Below are 17333 nucleotides of genomic sequence, written 5' to 3'. Positions count from 1 at the left end.
CACCACAGAACTGTTTACGAAACAGAAACCAGAACTGGGGCAGTGACACGTCGGAGCCAGCGATACCCTCTCCCAAGGCCCCAGGCGCCCAATATCCGCCGGAATAGTTTCCGGGGTCGAAGGGCGCCGGCGTTCCAGAGTGCCGAGGTTCCAGGGTCGCGAAACTCCACAGCTCCCAGGCGCCGACCCGGACCCCCAGCCAGGGCACCTACGCCCTGCCCCAGGGGCTCCACGCCAAAGCCCATTGGTCAGCAACCTGTGCCTCCTGTCCATGTGATGCGGCACGTGACGCAGCTACGTAAGGCCGCTGCGCTCACGTGATGCCGTCCCGGAAACTGACCGGGCTGCCGGGCTGCTGCGCTGCAGCTCCTGGAGTTTCAGCGGTTCGTGCGCGCCTGGTAGCGGTGGCCGCGGCGGCGGCGGCGGCGGCGGTGGCGTCGCGATGTTCTCGGCAGGAGCGGAGAGTTTGCTCCACCAGGCCAGGTGCAGGGCAGCTGCGGCCCCGGTTCTCCTTTCTGCACCTCTCCCTAGGGGCACACGGGGGTGGGTCTCACGGGACAGGGGGGCCAGGGCTCCCGCCTTGCAGGAACCCGACTGGACCCGCCCTCGAGACTTGGGGATCGGAGGCAACACGGCGGCCAGGCGTGGGGTGAGGAGGTCGGGGAGGGTCACGGTGGGTCTCCGGATGAGGTGACACCTGAGCAGAGTGTTGGTGAGCGAAACTAAGTGGGGTGGGACCCGGTCGACAGTTTAGTCAAAGGCTTGGCGGAGAGAACCCCGCGTCTGGCAGGAAATCGAGCATCCAGGCGCTTTCGTTGCCTCACAGTCAAGAACACAAAGTCACAGAGAGCCCGGAGGGATGCTTAGGAGTAAGGCTGTGTGCCAGGCTGGGCAGCTGGAGGCCATCCGAGGGCTTTGGGGAACCGTGGGAGGGTTTTGTGACTTAGAAAGATCGCTCTTGGCGCGGATGTATTTGCTAGGCTGAGAAATCACCTACCAGGCTGGTTCCAGGCTGGTTCCAGGCTGGTTCCAGGCTGGTTCCAGGCTGGTTCCAGGCTGGTTCCAGGCTGGTTCCAGGCTGGTTCCAGGCTGTCTCTGGGCTCCCACTAAGGAGTGGGTAGCCCCTTCCTCACCAACTAGCCAGTCATGGGGGAAAACAGTGTAGGCGAGGACTGAAAAGACTCACGGTCCACCAAACAGGCAAAGACTTCATACTGCATGTTTAAAAGAAGAAAATGCTGACCGGGCGCGGTGGCTCACGTCTGTAATCCCAGCACTTTGGGAGGCCGAGGCGGGCGGATCACCTGAGGTGAGGAGTTCGAGACCAGCCTGCCCAGCAGGAGGAAATCACGTCTCTACTAAAAATACAAAATAGCCGGGCGTGGAGGCGGGCGCCTGTAATCCCAGCTACTCGGTAGGCTGAGGCAGGAGAATTGCTTGAACCGGGGAGGCGGCGGTTACAGTGACACGAGATCGGTCCACTGCACTCCAGCCTAGGGAACAGAGGGAAACTCCGTCTCAGTTAAAAAAAAAAAAAAAAAAAAAACACTGTCAGAACTACAGCCCCTTGGTAAACGTAAACAAACTTGGTGAGGCGGGAGGCCGAGGCAGGAGAATTACATGAATCCAGGAGACAGAGGCTGCAGTGAGCCAAGATCGTGCCACTGCACTCCAGCCTGGTTGACAGAGCAAGACTCCATGTCAAAACAAACAAGCAAACCTGGATTCAGCGCTAGACCAATTGGTGGGAAAGATTCGGGTGGTTGAAAGTGCTGTGATTATAGTGAGTGAGGTCTTGAAGACAGGACAAAAGTCTCTGATCAAAATAACCCTTAAAATTCCACTCATTAGGAAGGGGCTTGGTGAATATGCAGCACCATCTCCCAGCAGCTCAACACAGGCAACCTTCCCTTCAATCCTGGACAGATATGCCATTCATGTGGATGTAGGGACTGTATGAAAATGAAAAATACTGGCATCTCAGCATGCAACATGTTCATCCCAAGGTCCTTGCCAAGAGACAAGGAAAAACACTCACTGAGAACTTCATCCCAGTCACATTCTGCTCCAGGTCATAAACTTGTGACGTGAAAGACAAAATGAATAGACCTCACTAGATATTTATTTATTTATTTTGAGACAGTCTTCCTCTGTGGCATAGGCTGGAGTTCAATGGCGCAATCTCAGCTCACTGCAACCTCCGCCTCCGGGGTTCAAGCAATTCTCCTGCCTCAGCCTACCAAGTAGCTGGGATTACAGGTACCCGCCACCACTCCTGGCTGATTTTTTTGTAACTTCAGTAGAGATGGGGTTTTGCCACGTTGTCCAGGCTGGTCTCAAATTCCTGAACTCGGCCTCTCAAAAGTGCTGGGATTACAGGCATGAGCCACCACACCCGGTCGAGCCACCACTATTTAAATACCTGTTTCTCTGCCTCCCTGGCTTGGTGGGCAGGCATTTTTGAGGATAGAGTGTGGTTGAATTTTCCTACGTAACATACATGAGTTCTGCAGTTGCCCTCTTAGGGTTTCAAGAAGGCTAGTAATCTATCAGGACTTACCAGTTTTCACAGTATACTTAAGCCTGTGATTTCTGGTGATGTTTTAAAATAAATGACTATAGTTTGAGGGTTAAGGTTTGGAGCAGACCAGGCACAGTGACTGGCCCACACCTGTAATCCGAACACTTTGGGAGGCCGAGTTAGGAGGATTGCTTGAGGCCAGGACTTTGAGACCAGCCTGGACAACATAGTGAGACCCGTCTCTACAAAACAGAATTTTTAAAAACTTAGCCAGGTGTGGTGGCACGCACCCGTAGTCACAGCTACTCAGGAGGCTGAGACAGGAGGATCACTTGAGCCAAGGAGGTTGAGGCTGCAATGAGCTATGATCATGCCACTGCACTCCAGCTCAGGTGACAGAGGGAGACCCTGTCTCCAAGGAAAGCCAAAAAGATTTGGAGTGAACTTGAGTTTCTCTGTAAATGTGTCAGAGATACGGAAAGCAAGCATGGAAAAAGTGATTGAAGATGGCTCTGTAAGGTGAAGGATAAATGGAGAAAGCGGGAAGCGAGTGAAGGATGGGGGCATGGAGGGGTGCCCATCAAAGTCAGGGGTTTCCAGGAGGAAGAGCCGCAGACTGGAAGGTCAGGAGCTAGTGGGGCGTGTTTCAGGCAGAGGGTCCGTGTGAAGGGGGAGAAGCAAGAAAAACAGGACGTGGAGGCTGGAGAAGGAAGGCGGGGCCGGGGTCTTGTAGGCAGCGTTAGGGTCTGTAGGAGTTTGGATTTGAAAGCAGTGAGGAGTGATTGAAGGGTTTGGATCGGTTGGCTTTTAGAGAGAAGCTTGGGATTTGGAGAATATGCTGAAGGGAATTAAATCGGGGTGAGGGGTTCCACCTTTCTGGGAAAGATTCTCCGTTTTGTGTGTGTGTGTGTGTGTATACATATATATGTATACGTACATATGTATGCGTACATATGTGTGTGTATGTATATATATATAGAGAGAGAGACTCTTACTATGTCACCCAGGCTGGAGTGCAGTGGCACAATCTCAGCTCACTGCAGCCTGATCTTCTAGCTCAAGCAGTTCTCCCACCTCAGCCTTTCAAGTAGCTGGGACTACACCATGCCCAGTGAATTTTTTTTATTCCTTTTTTTGTTTGTTTTTGAGACGGAGTTTCGCTCTTGTTGCCCAAGCTGGGGTGCAACGGCGTGATCTCAGCTCACTGCAACCTCCACCTCCCGGGTTCAAGCGATTCTTCTGCCTCCGCCTCCCGAGTAGCTGGGATTACAGGTGTGCGCCACCACACCTGGCTATTTTTTTGTATTTTTAGTAGAAACAGGGTTTCTCCATGTTGCCCAGACTGGTCTCAAACTCCTGACCTCAGGTGATCCGCCCGCCTCGTCCTCCCAAAGTGCTGGAGTTACAGGTGTGAGCCACCGTGTCCGGCCGAATTTTTTTTATTCTTTTGTAGAGATGGGGTATCACTGTTTAGCCATGGATGGTCTCAGACTTCCGGGCCCAAGTGAGCCTCCCACCTCAGCATCCCAAAGTGCCGCGATTATAGGTGGCCTGGGGAGGGCACAGCCATGTAGGGGGCCCTTCTCAGGGAGTGCCCAGAGTCCCCTGGCACGGCAGCCCCTTTGCCCATTATCGGTTCTTTCTTTTAGACTGGGATAGAAACCTAAAAACAGGCTTTCATTTGGGACTTTATTCAGCATCTTACCTGTGGCTTACTAGAGAGATTTTTAAATTAAGCCAATTAGTTAATCGAGTAAAAAATTATAATGGGTTTACCTTACAATATGTCATAACATTTGTTCTTTAATATATAAGATTTTATTCTCAGGCCAAGTGCAGTGGCTCACGCCTGTAATTCCAGCACTTTGGGAGGCCGAGGTGGGCGGATCATGAGGTCAAGAGTTTGAGACCAGCCTGGCCAACATGGTGAAACCCCGTCTCTACTAAAAATGCAAAAATTAGCTGGGCATAGGCCAGGTGTGGTGGCTCATGCCTATAATCCCAGCACTTTGGAAGGCCGGGGCGGGCGGATCACGAGGTCGAGATCCAGACCATTCTGGCTAACATGGTGAAACTCTGTCTCTTCTAAAAATGCAAAAAATTAGCTGGGCGTGGTGACCGGCGCTTGTAGTCCCAGCTACTCAGGAGGCTGAGGCAGGAGAACGATGTGAACCCAGGAGGCGGAGCTTGCAGTGAGCCGAGATCGCGCCACTTCACTCCAGCCTGGGCCACAAAGCGAGAGTCCATCTGAAAAAAAAAAAAAAAAAAATTAGCCAGGAGTGGTGGTGGGCACCTGTAATCCCAGCTACTCGGGAGACTGAGGCAGGAGAATCACTTGAACCCCAGAGGCGGAGGTTGCAGTGAGCCGAGATCGTGGCACTGTACTCCAGCCTGGGTGACAGAGCCAGACTCCATCTCAGGGAAAGAAAAAAATATATATATTCTTGTTCCCACAAGTGGAAGGCTTATTGAAGACTTCTTTTGTAAAGCCCCTTATTCTGGAGTAAATTTCCTGCTCTTGCATGAGGCCCCTAAAAAGAATCGGTTTTAGTCCTTCTGCCCCTGGAATAGCAAAATCTAAGTGCGTGGGTCTCCATGACTGAGATTCGTCATAGTGCACTGCAGCAATGGCTCACGAAATCCTGGGGTGAGAGGAACCAGCTCAGGGAATCAGCGAATTTATCTGGAGAGCCATGAGCGGTGCAGCCGTGTTCCTCCCACACACTCGGCTTCTCTTTTCTGAAGAGGGATTTTCCCTGCTCCAGGAGTTATCCTTTTTTTGGTTCCGAGCAGCGAGTGCTTCTGGGTCCTGAAGTCCTCTTCTTTGTTTAGGGAGATCCAGGACGAGGAGCTGAAGAAGTTCTGTTCCCGGATCAGTAAACTGCTGCAGGCGGAGGACTTGGGGCCGGACACCCTTGACTCCCTGCAGAGGCTCTTCCTCATCATCTCAGCCACGAAGTACAACCGGAGGTGAGTGTGGCCACAGCTCAGGCTGGCTCCTCATGCAGCAGCCCCAAGAGAACCCGGCCCGGGCCCAGCAGGTCGCTGCAGATGATCCTTGGGGGGTTGAGTCATTTGCCCACTTAAACCAGCGCTGAAGGTCCGTCCTCACATAAAACGCTCTGTCCACCGGCCCAGGGGTGCCTGGCCAGGTGCTCTGGGGTGCGGGGTGCTCCTGCCACGGATGTGACGTGTCGCTGCCCTCCATGGGCATCTCGCCCTCCAGGCTGGAGAAGACATGCGTAGACCTGCTGCAGGCCACCCTCGGCGTGGCCGCGTGTCCCGAGCAGCTCCAGGTGCTTTGCGCCGCCATCCTGCGAGAGATGTCCCCCTCCGACAGCCTCAGCCTGGTCTGGGACCACACCCAGAACAGCCGGCAGCTGAGCCTGGTGGCCTCCGTGCTCTTGGCCCAGGTAGCGCAGCAGTCACCACCCCAGTTGGCCGTCCTGCCCCAGGGGTCTCGGGGCCTCGGGTGCAGCCAGCAGGCCGGCCTATGTCCTGCTGGCTGGGCACCAACATGTTACGTGGGCCTGCTGGGCTTGCGTACCCATTCCAGTCAACAGGGCATGCCCCAACCTCCAGTGTGCCAGGCACTCAGCACCGAGATGCGTCTAGAACAAGCAGACACCTGCCGGCTCCGGCGCCCCTGCTTCCTGGCTCCCCTGTTCCTTGGGAAGCAGCCATCCGGTGCTCTCTTGAAGACTCCATGAGGGTACAGAGCCTGGGCTGCTCTGGTGACATTCCTAGACACGTGTAAGGGTGGCACTGGTGATGCTGATAGAGCAGCAGGCTTCAGCTCCCCGGGCCCCGTTCCAGGAGTTTTCAGACCACAGGATTTGTTGCTGTAAGCGGAGCTCAGTAGAGGTGGTGGAGTTCGGTTTCTCAGATACAGCCTTGAGACAGTGAGTCAGGGGAGGCTGGGCCTCCAGACCTTCTTTTTGGAGTTTTGTTTTGTTTTTTAGAAACAGGATCTCACTCTGCTGCCCATTGTAGAGTGCCATGGCGTGATCAAAGCTCACTGCAGCCTCGGACCTCCCTGGCTCAAGCAATCCTCCCACCTCAGCCTCCTGAGTGGCTGGGATTATAGGCGTGCATTACCACACCCAGCTCATGTTTGTATTTTTCGTAGGGACCCAGGGTCTCACTGTGTTGCCCAGGCTGGTCTCGAACTTCTGGGTAGCAGCCCTCCCTCCTCGGCCAGGAGTTTTTGCCAAGTCCATGTCCTCTCTCCCTCTGTGTCGTGAGCAGGCCTGGATGCTCGGCGTGGGGATTCAGGGGTTCACAGGCTGTCTGTGGTCATGGGTTGCCCAGGGGTGCAGAGTCTGCTGGAAGGTTGCGGTGGAGCCGGGGTTTTCCCTCCGTTCCCAGCCTGCAGCGTCATGAGCCGCCTCCCGCGCTGGGGTGCAGCCTGCGGTTGCTTTAGTTCTGTGTGGGCGAGAGCTTGTGGGCCCCAGCGTACTCAGGGCGTCCTGGTTGGTGCCCAGCCCCCTCACCTCACAGAGCCCCTGCAGGCCACCTCCAGGCCTCCGAGATGACCCCGGTAATGCTGTGGTGGCTCCTCGCCTTTGGGACAAGATGACTCCGGCTCTTCTTGTTCATTTCACCAGCCCTTTTCCTCATGCAACTCTCACTTTTTTTTAGTGGAAGATGATCTTGCAAAACTGCTGCCAGGCACCAGCGGTGAACCCCCCGCGAGGCACCTGGCCTCCCAGCCACCAGCCGCCCTCCTCCCTCCCCTGACGGCCCTGCCCCTCTGCTGGGTGTCTCTGGTGCTGCTCAGATGTTTCAGCATCTGGGTGTGCGGAGTGAGGCGGGCAGTTTAAAGACTGGGACTCCACACTGGAGGCCCCGCAGGACGGGGTGTTCTGTGGCTGTGACCAGGCCCATGGTGGCCGCCATTGTGTTTTTAGCATTGAATCAGCCATGCCCCTACCTGGGCCCCCTCCACCCTCAGCGATGCAGCTCCCAGGGAAAGAGGCTGGAGGTGGAGCAGGCACCTTGCAGCCCTGGGTGGCCCTGGGTGTGACATCCTCCCTGCCACCTGCTGGGCCGGGATATCGGGGACCGATGCTTCTCAGGAGTGTCACACAGACTTCCGGAATTGGGGGAGCTGGTCTCCAGCACAGGCCAGTACCCCAGCGCTTGCCCTGTCTGATTTGAAGGGTGACAGAAATGAGGAGGTCAGTGCTGTGGGCCAGGGCGTGCTGCGAGCACTGGAGAGCCGGCAGCCTGAGGGGCCCAGCCTCAGATACCTCCTCCCCATCATGGCCAAGGTCGTGGTCCTCAGCCCGGGCACCCTCCAGGAGGGTACGTGGGTCCCCTCCCAAGAGGCTCTTCTGGGTCTGCCTTCCTGGGTCTTTCCTTGAGGGCCCGTGGTGGGTTGGGAGTGGGGAGTGACTTGGGGGTATGGGGAGGTCCAAGGACCTGGGACGTTGTAGGATTCTGTTTTCTGAGAAAAATAGGCCAGCATCCCAATGGCCCAGGCATCCACAGGATTTAACCTCACCTCCCCATGCCACTCTACCCACTGCAGACCAGGCCACCCTGCTCAGCAAGCGGCTGGTCGACTGGCTGCGCTATGCTAGCCTCCAGCAAGGGCTCCCGCACTCCAGCAGCTTCTTCTCCACGCCCAGGGCCCGGCAGGTGAGCGCGTGAGGCCGGGACTGTTACGGAACCGTGGCGAACAGAGTCACAGACGACCCCTTCCCGGGAGCTCCTGTGCCCACTGTGGCCAGCCCTGCCTGACAGGTCCCCATTGGCGCCTGTGCCCACTGTGGCCAGCCCTGCCTAATAGGTCCCCATTGGCTCCTGTGCCCACTGTGGCCAGCCCTGCCTGACAGGTCCCCGTCGGCGCCTGTGCCCACTGTGGCCAGCCCTGCCTAATAGGTCCCCATTGGCGTCTGTGCCCACTGTGGCCAGCCCTGCCTGACAGGTCCCCATCGGCTCCTGTGCCCACTGTGGCCAGCCCTGCCTGACAGGTCCCCATCGGCTCCTGTGCCCACTGTGACCAGCCCTGCCTGACATGTCCCCGTCGGCGCCTGTGCCCACTGTGGCCAGCCCTGCCTGACAGGTCCCCGTCGGCGCCTGCTGTCATTCCGCAGGGTCCAGGACAAGCCTGCCTCTGCTGTGGGAGGTGCTTGGGTCAGGTGGGGCCGCAGCCACCAACCCGTGTGGCTCCGGGGGTCTGCACGTGGGTTCACTCCCAGGGCCTGCGGAGAGGATGTGCGATGCGCGTCTGCCTGGGGTCAGGTGGGGACGGTGTTTTGATATCACACAGGGCGGGCCGCTGCCCGGGCTCACATTCAGGCAGCTTCCCCTCCACCTCCTGAGGAGCTTGTACTAAAGGTTGGCATTTTTCCCAGCCTCGGCCCCTCCACCCACCCCCGCCTGTCCTTCCCGCAGCCGGGCCCCATCACCGAGGTGGACGGGGCGGTGGCCACAGACTTCTTCACGGTGCTCTCCACCGGCCACCGCTTCACGGAGGACCAGTGGCTGAACGTGCAGGCCTTCTCCATGCTGCGGGCGTGGCTGCTGCACAGTGGCCCTGAGGGCCTGGGCATCCTGGACACAGGTGTGCTGGGGGTGGGCCGACGTCAGACAGCGGTGGGAGGCAGGCGCACTGTGGGTTGGGCGCGACGGGGACACAGGCAGAGGTTGGGGGGACACAGGTGTGCCCAGGATGCAGCGGAGGTCGGGGCTGGGCAGTGCAGCCTGCTGACCTGGAGCTAAACCGAGAACACTCCCTGGCCAGCATCGTTGGGGTCCGGGGTCAGCACTGGGGATCCTCTGGACACCTCGTGACCCTCACGTGCTGTGCAGAAGTCAGAGCCGCCATTTAAGGCAGGCTCCCTTAAGGTTGCTGGGGTGACGCCGCTGAGCTCCTCCCAGCTGCTCTGTGGACTTGTTGGGGAAGAAGCCTCAGCTACCCTGAAGGGCGGCCGTGATGGCGAAGCTGCCGGGTGGGTGGACATCCCAGGACGGTGACGCCTCACGTCCCTGGGGAGGGGCTGTGGCCTGTGCTCTCCTCCTGCTCTTCCAAGCAGGGCAGCGGGCATGTCCCAGCCCGGGAGCCACGCGTCGGCCTTCTGAGCGTTCCCTCCTCCCGCAGATGACAGGTCAGAGCAGGAGGGCTCCACGCTGTCGGTGATCTCTGCCACCTCCTCCTCCGCTGGCCGCCTGCTGCCACCCCGGGAGCGGCTTCGGGAGGTGGCCTTCGAGTACTGCCAGCGCCTCATTGAGCAGAGTAACCGACGTGAGTCCCCCGCCCAGGCCACTGGCCTCCCCGGGGCTCGGCCCACCTGCTCCGCAAGGCGACCTGAGGCCGCACGTCTTCCCTGAGCTGCTGCTCCAGAGGGGGTTCCCGGGTGGCCGGTTTGGAGCAGGCCCGTTTTTGCTTCTGGGGTCACCCCTGAGTGTTCTTTGGGCTCCACGCCAGCCCCCAGCCTGGCCCTGTCCCGCCTGCGCCCCTCAGCCTCAGTCCCACTCACGTCCTCCTTAGGGCCTGTCCCACCCCTCTGCTCCTGGTCCTGCCTGGAGCTTCCAGGACACAAGCTGCCCATCATTGGGCTGCTCCGAGGCTGAGACAGAGCCGGCTGACTTTTTCCCCTCCTTCCAGGGGCCCTGAGGAAGGGGGACTCCGACCTGCAGAAAGCTGTAAGTGGCTGGGGATGGGGGGATGGGAGGTGGTGACTCGGCCCTTCTGATGTGGCGCGTGTCCCACAGTGCCTGGTGGAGGCTGTGCTGGTGCTGGACGTGCTGTGCCGGCAGGACCCGTCCTTCCTGTACCGAAGCCTCTCCTGCCTGAAGACCCTGCACGGGCGGGTGCGCGGGGACCCGGCCTCTGTGCGGGTGCTGCTGCCCCTCGCCCGCTTCTTCCTGAGCCACGGTGAGCCCGGGGCGGGGTGGCGCTGACTCTCGGGGCTCTGCGCCTGCCTTTGGTTTTAGGATGGGATTTTTTCTTCCCCCTTTTTTTTTTTAATTGTGATTGAATAGAGACAAGGGTCTTGCTGTGTTGCCCAGGCTGGTCTGGAACTCCTGGCCTCAAGCGATCCTCCTGCCTTGGCCTCCCAAAGTGCTGGGATTATGGGCATGAGCCACCATGCCCAGCTCATATTTATTTTTTATGGATCACTGTGCTAGATGTTGGTAATTTTTAAACTTTTTAAATAGGGAAATAAACAGAAACTCTCTTTACTGAGTCCCTAGCCTGGGAAACCCGAAAGTCTAGGAACCAGTACCTTCCAAAGAATGTGCCATAGTTTGTGTGACTCATGAGCTGACCGTGTTTCTGGGTGAGGGAGACTGAGTGCCGCTTCCCCAGTGTCCCGGTGTAGGATGCCTTGGAGCCCTTGGTGTCCTGGAGAGCAGGCCCAAGACTCAGGGGCCCTAACCAGCCACAGAGAAGCACGGCCAGAGTGAGGTCAAGACGCGTGCGTCTAGCAGACGTGCACCCCGACGGGCCCTGGTCTTGCAGGGGAGGCAGCTGCAGTGGACTCGGAAGCCGTCTACCAGCACCTGTTCACCAGGATCCCGTTGGAGCAGTTCCACAGCCCCATGCTGGCCTTTGAGTTCGTCCAGTTCTGCAGGGACAACCTCCACCTGTTCGGCGGGCACCTTGGCACCCTCAGATTGAGCTTCCCCAACCTCTTCAAGGTACATCTGGGCATCCCTGGGTGCCAGGGCAGGGGCGCAAGTGCCTGGGACTCCTCTCCTCTTTCCAGCGGGGTTCAGGGTGAGTCCTGGCTGAGCATAGAGCCCTGTGAGTCCTGGGCCTGGAATGTAGGGTGCAGGGTGACGGGGGGTCCGGGGTGCCCATGCAGCATCACGTGAACGATGGTGCCGTCCAATAACTCCCTTGTGGTGGTTTTGGGGAGGGGGTAGTGCCACAAGATGGTGAGTTTGTTCTCACAGCACTGGGGCAGGGCTGCTGGCCTGTTGGATCCCGCCCCCGGGAGCCCTGCCTGGTGCCTTGGGCCGTTGGCTGCCATTTGCCTTTTTTTTTTTTTTTTTTTTTGAGATGGAGTCTTGCTCCCATCACCCAGGCTGGAGTGCAGTGGCTCAATCTCAGCTCACTGCAACCCCCGCCTCCTGGGTTCAAGCAATTCTCCTGCCTCAGTCTCCTGAGTAGTTGAGATTACAGGCATCCACCAACATGTCCAGCTAATTTTTGGTATTTTAGTAGAGAAGGGGTTTTGCCATGTTGGCCAGGCTGGTCTCGAACTCCTGACCTCAGATGATCTTCTCGCCTTGGCCTCCCAAAGTGCTAGGATTACAGGCATGAGCCACTGCACCCAGCCTGGTGCCATTTGCTTTTGAAATGTCTTTTGCAGCCTCACCTCGCTGTAAGGTCTTTTCAACCCACGTGGGGAATCCTTTTCCTAGAGAAAAACCAGGACAGTGGGAAATTATTGACCTGTTGGTACGAAAGTAGATACAGGCCGGGGGCGGTGGCTCACGCCCGTAATCCCAGCACCTTGGGAGGCCAAGGCAGGAGGATCTTGAGGCCAGGAGTTCAAGACCAGCCTGGGCAACACAGGGAGACCTCTTCTCTACAAAAAATAAACAGCCACACATGGTGGTGTGTGCCTGTAGTCCCAGCTGCTCAGGAGGCTGAGGTGGGAGAATCACTTGAGCCTGGAGGTTGAGGCTGTAGTGAGCTCTGATTGCACCACTGCACTCCAGCCTGGGCGACACAGCAAGACCCTGTCTCAAAAAAATAAAAAGCGGGAGGAGGCAAATGTAGAAGCCCTCCTGGGGACTGCAGGTCTGGGACAGCAGTGGGGCCCTGGCCAGCTGCTCCCTCTGCCGCCTGCTCCACAGCTCCGAGCCCTGTCCGAACCACTTCGCTGTGCCCGCAGTTCCTGGCCTGGAACAGCCCACCTCTCACCTCCGAGTTTGTGGCGCTCCTCCCGGCCCTGGTGGACGCCGGCACGGCCCTGGAGATGCTACACGCGCTGCTGGACCTGCCCTGCTTGACGGCGGTGCTGGACCTGCAGCTCAGGTGGGCCCCTCGCCCTCCGCCAGGGCTGCCTCTCCAGGCAGCTGGTTCCACACACTGGGCCCCCTCCTCACCGCTCCTGACCCTACACTGGGGACCCTCCTCCCTCCCCACCAACACCTGACCAGTCCTCCCCTGCAAAGCCACCTCCAGGACAGGGCGTGTCTTGTCACCCTTGGCCACCCGCCAAGGGCAGCCCCTGCGCCCTGGAGTTCCTCACCTGTCTTCACACACAGGCCTGAAGCCTCCTGTGTCCCCAAGCCCTTCCCAGCACCCGAGGCGCTCTGATGTTAGGGACACCTGCCGTGTGCCTCCTTGATGGGGGTGCCCTTGAGGGCAGGGGCCGCATTCCAGCCTGGCCTTGGGCATCTGTCCACGCAGGTCATTGCCGGCTTCATCCGAGAGGCCACTCTGGGACATCTCTCTCAGGGCCCCCAGCTGCCTGGAAGCCTTCCGGGACCCCAAGTTCCAGGGTCTTTTCCAATACCTGCTGCGCTCCAAGGCCAGCGGCGCCACCGAGAGGTAGGGGGCCCTTGGGCCAGGGGGCCACCAGGGGCTCAGAGAGCCAGGCCACAGCCACTGGGGTGGGGCTCGCTGCTGGGCCCTGGGCTGAGGCCAGGGTGCTTTGTGCGCCAGACAAGGCTGCATGCCTGACTTGGGGAGCAACTGTCATCACCATTGCAGAGGCCCTGCTTCTGCAACACAGGTCTGCCGGGTGCGGGGCCTGGTCTCAGCTCTCTCTGCTGCCCACATCAACCCTTATAAGCCTGCAGGTCAGCCTTGTGGGTGCTCCATTTTACAGATGGAGAAACCGAGCCTGAGCCCAGAAAGCAGGAGGCCTGGGACCAGCCCACAGACCTCTTGCCCTCGGCCCACACCAGCCTTTGCCCCGACGGCTCTACTGTCCCGGGTGTGCTGACACCAGGGTTCTCCCCAAACCCAGGGGAGCAGGAGGTCCTGAGAGGCGATGAGCGAGGATGGGAGTGGGCTCAGCTGTGCAAGAGGGAGCAGTGGCAATGTGGCCCCAGCGCCTGGTCCTTGCCTGTGCTCACCAGGTAGGGGAGCGGGCAGCGCTTAAGACTACGCCTGTGTTCTCAGGTTGGTGCCGCTCTACCAGCTGTTGCAGCCTATGCCAGCTGTGCCCGCGTGGCCCAGTGTGCCGAGGCTGTGCCCACGCTGCTGCAGACGTTCTTCTTAGCGGTGACCCAGGTGAGCTCGCCACCTGGAGCCCCCCATTCCCATGGGCCTCACAACCGAGGGGCAGGCCAGAGCCGGCACCGTGGGGTCCTCCTGAGCTCTGCAGAAGGCTCATCTCACCACACATGCCATCCACAGCCACTCTGAGGGTCAGGGAGGCACAGGGACATGGCTGCACGGGCCACAGTCCCGGCAGGCCCCGGCCCCCACCCCATCCCCTTCATCCCAGCAGGGCCCGGTCCCCGTCCGATCCCCTTCATCCCGGCAGGGCCCGATCCCCGTCCCATCCCCTTCATCCCGGCAGGGCCCGGCCCCCGTCCCATCCCCTTCATCCCGGAAGGCCCTGGCTCCTGTCCCAGCAGGCCCTGTCTCCCATCCCCAGGACAGGGCGAGTGAGTGGCCTGGGCGCTGGCGGCACAGCGGGGGCCGGAGCAGTTTGTCTCCCTGCTGCCCCTGATAATTCAGCATCTGCATCTGAGGCCAAAATAAAGGCTCCCACAGGCTGGTACCCCGCCCTCCCCAACCGTTGCTGCTTCCCACCTCGGGAGCTCTACAAGCCAGATGCCAGTGCAGGAGAGCCTGGGAGGTGGGCAGGCCAGCAGGGCGCTGGGCACAGGGCTGGGTGTCGCCTGGGCGCACCCTTGGCCGAGCAAGACGTGTCCCCAGCCTTGCAGAGCGAGAATTGGCAGAGGAGCCGCGGAATAAGCAACGCCTCTGCCGGGGCACCCGGGTCTGCCCGGGGATTCCCTCCCTGTGCCCGGATGCTGCCAGCTGAGTCTCTGTCCCTGGGTGTTGGGGAAGGCAGTGGATGAGGAGTCTCCAGCCCCTCAGCTGCCCCCCAACCTCACCATGGCTTCATCCCCCACCCTAGGGCCTGCAGTAGGGGTGGGGCTGAGCCTATCTCCCACTCCTTATCTCCAGGTGGCTGACGGGGCCCTGATCAACCAGCTGGCGCTGCTGCTCCTGGGCAGGAGCGACTCACTCTATCCGGCCCCGGGGTATGCGGCCCGTGTACACAGGTGGGTCCCTCCTGCACCACCTCCCCATCCCTGGGCAGGTGCCTCCTGGACCCCTTCCCCTTCCCCTCCCCCTCCCCCTCCCCTTCCCCTTTCCCCTCCCCTTCTCCTTCCCCTTCCCCTTCCCCTTCCCCTTTCCCCTCCCCTTCCCCTTCCCCTTCCCCTTCCCCTTTCCCCTCCCCCTCCCCTTCCCCTTCCCCTTCCCCTTCAGTGGCTTCAGCTCCACCCCTAGCTGGGCCCTCAGCAGCCTCAGACCCTGCCACCCCCACCCACAGCCCTATGTCCAGCCCCGGTGCCTCCTCTCTGCCTCTCAAGAACATTCCCCTGTCCTTCCCTCTGCCGAGCCTGTCATCTTCAGGGTTGGCTCAAGTCCGTCTTCCACACCCTGTCCCCTGGGGTCCTTCTGTCCAAAGGCCTGATGCACGCAGGCCCATCCTGGTCCTACTCTGAGCCTGGGCCTGAGGCCAGCGGCAGTGCCAGCTTTCTCCCCAGTGAGGAGAACAGTTCCTCTAGGGCTGGCAGTCATCTGCCTCCCCCTATCTGAGGGTGCAGCCTGCACCTGCCACTCACACGCTTCCCGGGTCTCTCCAGGCCTTTGGCCTGAAAGGGGTGGCTGGGGTGGGGATGGGGTGAGAGGTCTGCACGGAGCAGGTGGGGCAACAGGGTCAGAGGTCTGCATGGAGCAGGCGTGGGGAGCGGGTGAGAGGGCTGCACGGAGTGGGTGTGGGGATGGGGTCAGAGTCTGCACAGAGCAGGCATGGAGTAGGCATGGACCCGGCTCCTTGGGCAGTGTGCTGAGCTCCCAGTTCCTGGCCCTGTGTACGCTGAAGCCCTCCCTGGTGGTGGAGCTGGCAAGAGACCTGCTGGAGTTCCTGGGCAGCGTGAATGGCCTCCGCAGCAGGGCGAGCCTCGTCACAAGCGTGGTAAGGCGGGCGCTGGCCTCCCCTGGCTGCTCCTGACCCAAGAGGCCTGGGTGGGGGCTGAACTCTGTCCCCGGGCCTAGGTATGGGCCATCGGCGAGTACCTATCTGTGGCCTACGATCGGAGGTGCACTGTGGAGCAGATCAACAAGTTCTTCGAAGCCCTGGAGGCCCTGCTGTTCGAGGTCACCCAGTGCCGCCCCTCTGCTGCCCTGCCCAGGTGTCCCCCCAAGGTGGTCACCGCGCTGATGACCACACTGACGAAGCTGGCCTCCCGGAGCCAAGACCTGATCCCCAGGTGCCTGGTCGGGGAGGGAGAGAAGCCTCCTGGCTTTCGTGGGGAAGAGACGTGGCTTCTGAGGTCTTCTCATCCAGGTGTCTTGAAATGGTGGCAGCAGCGCAGGTCCTGAGTGGGCCCTGCTGAGCTAAAGCCACTGCTGGGCACTTCAGGGCCTGGTCCCTCCACACAGACCCCTGTCCCTGGGAGGGGAACATCTGCAGCTGACAGTAGGGACCCTCTTCCCCAGGGCCTCTCTGTTGCTGTCAAAGATGAGGACCCTGACTCAGGGTCCAGCCACCAGCTCCATGCACAGCGAGGAGGGTGCGGAAGCCATCTGCACCCGGGCCACGGAGCTGCTGACCCTGCTGAAGATGCCCAGTGTGGCCCAGTTTGTGCTCACACCCACCACGGAGGTGTGCAGCCCCCGATATCACCGCGATGTCAACACGGCCCTGCCCCTGGCCCTGCGCACGGTGAGCCGGCTGGTGGAGAGGGAGGCCGGCCTCCTGCCGGGATGAAGGGACGGCGGCCAGGGACGCCGGTGCAGATGAAGAGGGTGAGGGAGTCTTGGGAGAGGAGGCAAGGCCCAGGGTGGGCTTGGCACCCTCAGAGACCCATGGGGCTAGCCCCTGCTCACCCTCTGGGCTTTGTCTCCGAGCCTTTCTCTCCCAGGCAACGCTGAGCTGAGGGGAGCCATGGAGCGGCTCTGATTGGAGGCTGAGGCCCTGTGGCCAGGCTGGGTGGAGGCTGCTGGGGCTGTTTCCTAGTCTTCGTTTTTGGACAGTTTAGGGGCAGAAAGAGCTGCAGTAAAAATAAATGCCTTTAATAAGCGTCTGTGTGAAGAGTGCGCAATCAGTTCCCTTACCTGCCTTGTACCCTGGGGAGAGGGCCAGGGACTGGAGCTCCTGCAGCTGCTGCCAGTCCTGGGGGTCAGCCGGGTGCGCCGCTGCTGCAGAAACCAGGTCATTTGTGCACAGCCCAGAAGGCAGTGACGCGAGTTCCCGGGGGTGGTCACCGTGCTGGGTGGTGCGCTTGGTCAGTGCCCCTTTTGATGCCCTTGAATAGCTTGAAGATGGAGGAAAGGGGCCGGGGAGGGCTGCAGGCGCCGTCGCCTGTGCAGGCTGCAGCCTCTTGCCATTCGGAGGGAAAGTCCCAGGGAGCCACCTGAGTGGAGCTCAGAGCACTGGATTCGTGCGAAGGGGAGGTGCCTGGTTGTGCGGCCCCGGCCCCGCCACTTTCCTGGGCCTTGTGCTCCTACCCGCCGGGCCATCGAGGCACAGCTGCGTCCCACATTCCGCCCGGTGCCTGGGACGGGCTCAGCCGCCAGGGGGCGCCGCCGCCCCGCGAGCCTCGCGTCCCGCCCCCAGACTCACCCCCGGCTTTGGCTCCGCCCTCGGTCCCC

The 17333-nt window shown here is 60.1% G+C and overlaps 1 protein-coding gene across 1 annotated transcript; it reads left to right on the top strand.

The window, feature by feature from the left end:
- The first annotated feature begins 315 nt into the window (after nt 1–315).
- On the top strand, nt 316–16588 carry AP5Z1 (adaptor related protein complex 5 subunit zeta 1). The gene is given in 18 exon segments (XM_033195116.1): nt 316–483; nt 5354–5491; nt 5748–5934; nt 7684–7828; nt 8055–8164; nt 8924–9092; nt 9630–9773; nt 10137–10174; nt 10244–10406; nt 10995–11173; nt 12379–12521; nt 12900–13040; nt 13617–13648; nt 13651–13727; nt 14637–14734; nt 15522–15654; nt 15735–15949; nt 16179–16588. Coding segments are annotated over 18 exon segments (2424 nt in total). The 5' UTR covers nt 316–442; the 3' UTR covers nt 16450–16588.
- The last annotated feature ends 745 nt before the right edge of the window (nt 16589–17333 follow it).

The sequence above is a fragment of the Trachypithecus francoisi genome, unplaced genomic scaffold (genome assembly GCF_009764315.1).
Source record: "Trachypithecus francoisi isolate TF-2019V2 unplaced genomic scaffold, Tfra_2.0 Lachesis_group4, whole genome shotgun sequence".
Taxonomy (NCBI): domain Eukaryota; kingdom Metazoa; phylum Chordata; class Mammalia; order Primates; family Cercopithecidae; genus Trachypithecus; species Trachypithecus francoisi.
This window is presented reverse-complemented; position numbering and strand designations above follow the sequence as displayed.